Source organism: Rhinopithecus bieti, unplaced genomic scaffold (genome assembly GCF_001698545.2).
Source record: "Rhinopithecus bieti isolate Rb0 unplaced genomic scaffold, ASM169854v2 scaffold_22522, whole genome shotgun sequence".
NCBI classification, from domain to species: domain Eukaryota; kingdom Metazoa; phylum Chordata; class Mammalia; order Primates; family Cercopithecidae; genus Rhinopithecus; species Rhinopithecus bieti.
This window is the reverse complement of record NW_016811454.1, coordinates 1,485,366-1,493,489: the sequence shown is the minus strand read 5'-3', so window position 1 is coordinate 1,493,489 and position 8,124 is coordinate 1,485,366. Positions and strand designations below refer to the sequence as shown.

The following is an 8,124-nucleotide window of genomic DNA, read 5'->3' as shown; positions in this document are numbered from 1 at the left end:
AAAAAAAAAAAAAAAAAAAAAAAAGATATAAACTAAGGTATTACTGTACTAAGGTTTTCACCATTACCACCAAAATGGTAACATGCCAAAATTTCTAAAATATCAGATAACTCTACATTTCCGATATACAGATTTTCATGAATGGAATATTATATAAACATGATGAATCATGTTTTCAAAAGAATCTTGAAGAACACAGGGAAATGGCTATGGTATACTTCTGAGGGAAAACTAGTGAACTCAAACTATTGTCATGAGAATTAATGTAATTAATTAATAATTGAGACTTAATGTCATGAGAAAGTGGTCATAATTCAGTGATAAACGGACAAAAGCATTTATGGAAATAAACGAAAATAATGTAGAGAACATGATCTCAGTTTTGCTTTTTAATATAAACACATGGTTCGGTGGAAAATTTATGCGCTTATGCGCTCACTCACACACACACACACACACACACACATACAAAGACTAGCAGGAAACAGAATCAAAATGTTAACAGTGCTCATTCTGTCTTGTGAATAGCAACATGAAGATTTTTCCCTTCTCATTTGTATATTTTTAAAATTTTCCACAATAAACAAGTATCTGCATTATAAACAGAAGGAAATTTTTCTTAAAAAAAAATCAATGTAATAAAATACTTGCACAAATAATCTGTGAGGTAATGTAAATATTCACAGAAAACAGACTGAAAAGGCCAGCGACAGTGGCTAACACCTCTAATCCCATTCTAATCCCAACACTTGAGACCAGCCTGGGCGATATAGGGAGACCCTCATCTCCACAAAAAAATTTTTTAATCAGCTGGGTACGCTTTCACGTGCTTATAGTCCCAGCTACTCAGGAGGCTGAGGTGGAAGGATCATTTGAGCTCAGCAGTGAGTTATGATCGCACCACTGCACTCCACCCTGGGCAACAGAGCAAGACCCTGTCTCTAAAATCAAAAAATGAAAACCAACACTGAAAAGAAACTCAAATAACACAAGTAAATAAACATAAAATACTACTTTTGTAGTTAAAAATCTATAAATATTACTTTTAAATAACATGAAATTTGTAAGCATTGTATTTTCTTTTTAAGCCAGGTAACATTCTCAAATCTTTAATGAATAAATTCTAATCAAACTTCAGCAAACTTTTAGCAATGCTTTAACTTTACTGTTAGCTCATGGCAGTATTATTTTGACACCTGCAGCACTTTAACAAAGCAAGAAAACCAAAACACGATGCTTAAATGTTTGCGACTTAGTGGACATCTCCCATTGTGCCTCAACTGTCCTCTCACAAAATAAAGAAAGCAAACTGAGATGAGTCCCTTAAGAATAGGTTGCTGTGGCTCTAACCTGGTTCGACTGCATGCAGCTCTCCGCAGTTCTTGTATTAACTGACCAGTGCATTCTGGTTCTTTACTGGCCGCCTGCAGCAAAGCTTTCCTAAATGTATGCCGGCATTTCTTTTGACGAGATTCTGCCCGCTCCAGGCGGCACAGGTGCTTATATTTCTGCTGAAAGTAAGTGCAAAGTTGGGTCACCCTGGAGCTCCTACTCTCCGCATCATCATCATCTGACCTGGAAAGTGCAGGGAGAGAAATGAAAAATTGGTTACACATTAGGCTCGTTTTAGACAAGGAAAAAGAGAATTAGGAAGTGTGGCCGAATGCACAAGTTTAAAACTTTTGTGGCATGTGAGCACATACTTCACACAACTACAGTAAGAGAATTCCAATAGAACTGAAATAAGTACAGTATTTCAACAATAAGGACAGAGTTAATCCAGTGCTTTCAGAAACAGCCTTCTTAGCGTGGCATCGGTAGACACTTAATATGCCAGTGTCTTCTAAATGTTAAGTGATTAGAGACTCTAGAGGAAAAAATTCATTTCTTTACCTTTACTTACTAAAATGTCTGAGTAAATGACATGACAGTTATGAGGAAACAAACAGCATAATTTCATAAAAGACAGGTCATACCAGAAATAGGGCAGCAAATTCTAACAGTTTATTATCTAAGAGCTGCCCTTTTAAACATTCTGGTTTTTAACTACCTTTTTCTTGCTAAATACCTAAAGAAATTTGGTTGTAGGGATAGCATCGATTCTACCATGTTTTTTTTTTTTTCCTGGGTGGAGACAGAGTCTCGCTGGAGTGCAGTTCATGTGATCTCAGCTCACTGCAAGCTCCACCTCCCGCCACCACGCCCAGCTAATTTTTTTGTATTTTTAGTAGAGACGGGGTTTCACCATGTTAGCCAGGATGGTCTTGATCTCCTGACCTCGTGATCCGCCTGTCTCGGCCTCCCAAAGTGCTGGGATTACTGGCGTGAGCCATCGCGCCCAGCTTTCTACCATGTATTTTTTTTTCAACTATGGAAGTATCCTAGACAGCATTTAATAAGTCAGGGATTACATACAGGATTTTCCATCACATGCTAATAATGTGATTAACTGGTGTCCTGGCTAAATGCTACGTGGAAGTGATGCTGAAGGAACATCTAAGCTCAACAAGAAAGAGTGCTGAGGTTAGTTAGCAATGTCTACCACCAGCAAGGTTTAAAAGGCCACTTTTTTATGAAACAAATGTGATCTTACTTTTTACCGTCAGGGATAATGCACGCTGGACTTGAAAACTGACCTGTTATTTTAGCTTATTTCTCTTCTATCATAAGTAAATACCACACATGTGACACCATGGACTATATATTATCTTACCAATCTGCTGCTATTCATTGCTTGGTTTCTCTTAAGTGATATTATTATTCTTTCTTTCAGCATAGCCTATAACAGGCTACTCTATAAACTTCTACTCAGTATCTCTCCTAAGAAGCGCATTCTCATCAGTATAGTTTTTACTATAGATCTACAGATTGAAGGATTTTACTTCAATCTTTTCATTTATTCAACATTCAACATTTACTGTTTATCTATTATGCTCAGCACTACAGAAGAGAGACCAACATTTCAAAGAGTTTGCAATGCAATTTAGACAAGATAAACACTTACCAAAAGTTAAAACAATTCAAAAAAGAATAAAATCAGTAACAAAAACAGTGGGGCAGACAGACCAATGATTCAAACATCTGACCACAAATCAGAAAAATCTGTGAGCACTTAAAAGTTTCAGCCTCCTAGGAACTACCCCAAATCTACTGAAACAGAAATCTCCATGGTATAGGGCCCAGGATTCTTCATTTTGAATTTTTCCCTGACCTCTGACAGGAGGTCTACACTTGTGAGTTCTCGTAGAGCTAGCAAGTGTGATAAATATCTTTCACACAAGACAGAAAACAGTAAAGTATCACAACAGAGGTCAGGGTAAGGTGTTACTGAAGTTCACTGGAAAGACAGCTGAAAGGCCTGGATGCAATGGCTCACACCTGTAATCCCAGCACTTTGGGAGGCCAAGGTGGGCAGATCACTTGAGGTCAAGAGTTCTACTAACATGGCAAAACCCTGTCTCTACTAAAAATATAAAAAGTACCCAGGTGTAGTGGTGTATTCCTGTAATCCCACTACTCAGGAGGCTGAGGCAGGAGAATCATTTGAATCTGGGAGGTGGAGGTTGCAGGAAACTGAACAGCAAAAGTGCACTCCATCCTGGGTGACAGAGCAAGACTTTGCCTCAACAACAACAACAACAACAACAACAAACTCTGCTGGAAGAAAAGAAAGGCTTTGCAGAGGAGGTGACAGCAGAAATGAACCCTGAAGAAAGAGGACCTCACACAAATAGAACACGTAAGCCAAGATACAGAGATAGGATGGTGAACAGAAAGAATGTAAGTAGCTTGGTGTGGCTAAGGTAAGGGGTCTATAAGGGAATAATGATAGGTAAGGTTAGCTTTCTAAACTTAAATATCAAATTAAAGAGTTTAACCTTTATTCCACAGGCAAAGCAGGAGACTTGTAATTTTTTTTTTGAGACGGAGTCTTGCTCTGTCGCCCAGGCTGGAGTGCAGTGGCCGGATCTCTGCTCACTGCAAGCTCCGCCTCCCGGGTTCACGCCATTCTCCTGCCTCAGCCTCCCGAGTAGCTGGGACTACAGGCGCCCGCCACCTCGCCCGTCTAGTTTTTTTTTTGTATTTTTTAGTAGAGACGGGGTTTCACCGTGTTCGCCAGGATGGTCTCGATCTCCTGACCTCATGATCCACCCGTCTCGGCCTCCCAAAGTGCTGGGATTACAGGCTTGAGCCACCGCGCCCGGCCCCAACTTGTAATTTTTTAAATTTTGCACTCCTAACTGCTAAGCTTTGTTAATTGTTAAGAAAACACCGTAACACAGGTGTGCCATGACAATGATTATAGTCAGCAGCAGATATAAAATCAATGGAGGAAAGAGAGAAAACTCCGGGAAAGAGATAACAAGGATCCATCCTAGGATGGAAGGAGGAGGATTGGAGAACGTGAGGCAATCTGCATGCATAAAGACATGTATAAAGACAAGCTTTGTCAGCTGGCAAGGACCAGGGAAGGGACAATAAGCAGGCAGCAGTTTCCACCAGCAAAGACTGGGAAGAAGAACAGTAACATAACGTATAAAACAAGGAACTAAAAATACAAAAAAATTAGCTTGGCATGGTGGTGCCTGTAGTCCCAGCTACTTGGGAGGCTGAAGCAGGAGAATCACTTGAACCCAGGAGGCAGAGGTTGCAGTGAGCCAAGATCACAAGCCACTGCCCTCCAGCCTGGGCGACAGAACAAGACTCCATCTCAAAACCAAACCAAACAAACAAACAAACAAAAAAATATATAATGGCCATTATCATAATTGAACTAACTCACTTTGGTGACTCAATATGAAGGATTAGAAAGTCAATGACTCAATGGCTCAGAATCTGCATAACTAGGAAAATAGAAGTCTCATTCATACAAAAAAGGAAATGGAGAGGAAAGGCAGGTCTTGAAGGGAAGGCAAAGCTTGGGTCGATAATCAGTTGCCAAAATTGTTACTTTAAAAAGATGCGCCTGCGCCCCTGCCACCGCTATCACCACCTCAGTGTCCCCTGGCTCCAGTCCCGCTCTTAGGACAGCACTGCCACAGCTGCATGGCCCTGCCTGCCTCCTGTGCTGCGCAGCCGCTGCGTGTGCCCCAGATGGTGCTTTACCCCTAGGACTGGCTTAAAATAGCGAAGTGATCATCATGGCTGATGAGAGGCAGGACTGGATTGCAGCTCCGACTGGGACAGATAGAGCAGAGTGCAGAGGCTCGCATAGTGAATTTTAGCTCCAGAACAACTGCAAGAACAAACCAGGAATCCCAAGAGGACCCACAGACCCTCTGAAGGAAGTGGACTGCTCCTGCAGGACCTGGAGACATTCCAAACACTGTGAGTGCCCAAACTGCAGAAGTAGGAAAGGGAGATCCTCTGCTCCGAATACACACCGGCGCTGGGGAAACTGAAGGTCTAGTTTACAGGAGAAGTTTCCGACCTTACCTGGAGTTGAGTCAATTTAGAGAGCTGAGCAAAATACAGGGGTAGAGGAAGCAGCGGGAAAGGTTCCCGGAGCTCACTGGGTCCCCAAGCAGGTCATTCCTGCCTGGCATCACAGAGATCTTTTGGGAGAGCAGCCAGAGGCATGGGGAAAATGCCACAGGAAGAAGGAAATCTCCAGCTGAACTTTGTAACAGTCTGAACTGTGTGAGAAGCCTCCCGGCCAGAATGTGGGGGAGGCCACGAATCCTGTGTGCAGACTCCACAGGTGGGGAAAGAACCAAAGCCCTTTTCTTTTGCAGCTAGGAGGCAGGTAGCCTGGGGCAAGTTCTCAAGCCCTGCTCACCCACTGCCTGGAAACAGACTGGGCTATCAGGTGGGGCATGGTGGGAGTGAGGGTGGCCCTTCAGATTGTGTGGGAGCTGGGTGAGGCCTATGACTGCTGGCTTTCCCCCACTTCCCTGACAACCTACATGATTCAGCAGAGGCAGCCATAATCCTCCTAAATACACAACTCCATTGACCTGGGAACCTTTGCCTAGACACATTGTCACCAGGTTATCCAAAGTTAAGACGAAGGAAAGAATCTTAAGAGCTGTGCGACAGAAGCACCAGGTAACCTATAAAGGAAAACCTATGAGATTAACAGCAGATTTCTCAAGAGAAACCCCACAAACTAGAAGGGATTGGGCCCTATCTTCAGCCTCCTTAAACAAAACAATTGTCAGCCAAGAATTTTGTATCCAGCGAAACTAAGCATCATATATGAAGGAAAGATACAGTTGTTTTCAGACAAACAAATGCTGAGAGAATTCACCATTACCAAACCACCACTACAAGAACTGCTAAAAGGAGCTCTAAATCTTGAAATGAATACTGGAAACACATCAAAACAATCTCTTTAAAGCATAAATCATACAGGACCTATAAAACAAAAATACAAGTTAGAAAGTGAAACAAAAAAACAAAAAACCAAAGCACACAGGCAACAAAGAGCACAATGAAAGCAATGGTACCTCATATTTCAATACTAACATTCAATGTAAATAGCCTAAATGCTCCACTTAAAAGATACAGAACTACAGAATGGATAAGAACCCACCAACCAACTATCTGCTGCCTTCAGGAGACTCACCTAACATATAAAGACTCACAACTTAAAGGCACAGAAAAAGGCATTTCATGCAAATGAACACCAAAAGCAAGCAGGGGTAGCTATTCTTATATCAAACAAAACAAACTTTAAAGCAACAACAGTTAAAAGAGACAAAGAGTGATAGTATATAATAGTAAAAGGCCTTGTCCAACAACTGCACAATACACACATTCTATTCAACAGCGCATGGAACTTTCTCCAAGACAGAACCATATGCTAGGCCACAAAACCAGCCTCAGTAAATTTAAGAAAATTGAAATTATATCAAGCACTCTCTCAGACTACAGTGGAATAAAACTGGGAATCAACTCCAAAGCGAACCTTCAAAACCACGCAAATACGTGAAAATTAAATAATCTGCTCCTGAAAGAGCACTGGGTCAAAAACAAAATCAAGATGGAAATTTAAAAATTCTTCAAATTGAACAACAATAATGACACAACGTATCAAAACCTCTTGGATACAGCAAAGGCAGTGCTAAGAGGAAAGTTCATAGCCCTAAACGCCTACATCAAAAAGACTGAAAGAGCACAAACTGACATTCTAAGGTCACACATCAAGGAAGCAGAGAAACAAGAACAAACTAAACCCAAACCCAGCAGAAGAAAGGAAATAACCAATATCAGAGCAGAACTAAATGAAACTGAAACAAACAAAATACAGAAGATAAATGAAACAAAAAGCTGGTTCTTTGAAAAGATAAATAAAATTGATAGGCCATTAGCAAGATTAACCAAGAAAAGAAGAGAGAAAATCCAAATAACCTCAATAAGAAACAAAACAGGAGATGTTACAACTGATACCACTGAAATACAAAAGATCATTCAAGGCTACTATGAACACCTTTATGTATATAAACTAGAAAACCTAGAAGGGATAGATAAATGATAAATTCCTGGAAAAATACAACACTCCTAGCTTAAATCAAGAAGAATTAGATACCCTGAAGAGACCAATAACAAGCAGCAAGACTGAAATGGTAATTTAAAATTACCAACAAAACCATTCCAGGACCAGACTTATTCACAGCAGAATTCTACCAGACATTCAAAGAATTAGTACCAATCCTTTTGACACTATTCCACAAGATAGGGAAAGAAGGAACCCTCCCTAATTCATTCTATGAAGCCAGCATCACCCTAATACCAAAACCAGGACATAACCAAAAAAGAAAACCACAGACTGATATCCCTGATGAATACAGATGCTAAAACCCTTAACAAAATATTAGCTAACCAATCCAACAACTTATCAAAAAGATAATTCACCGTGGTCAAGTGGGTTTCATACCAGGGATGCAGAGATGGTTTAACATAAGCAAGTCAAGAAATGTGATACACCACATAAACAGAATTAAAAACAAAAATCACATGATCATCTCAATATATGCAGAAAAAGCATTTGAAAAAATCCAGCACCCCTTTATGACTAAAACTTTCAGCAAAATTGGCATACAAGGGACATACCTCAATATAATAAAAGCCATCTATAACCCACAGCCAACAAAATACTGAATGGGGAAAAGTTTAAAGTAT

General features: G+C 40.5%; 1 protein-coding gene across 1 annotated transcript in view; it reads right to left on the bottom strand.

Moving 5' to 3' along the window:
• INO80D (INO80 complex subunit D) overlaps positions 1 to 8,124 on the bottom strand; it is an 87,206-nt gene that overhangs the window by 26,308 nt on the left and 52,774 nt on the right. Inside the window, 1 exon segment of the mRNA XM_017893912.1 lies at positions 1,351 to 1,575. Within this exon segment, the coding sequence (XP_017749401.1) occupies positions 1,351 to 1,575 (225 nt within the window).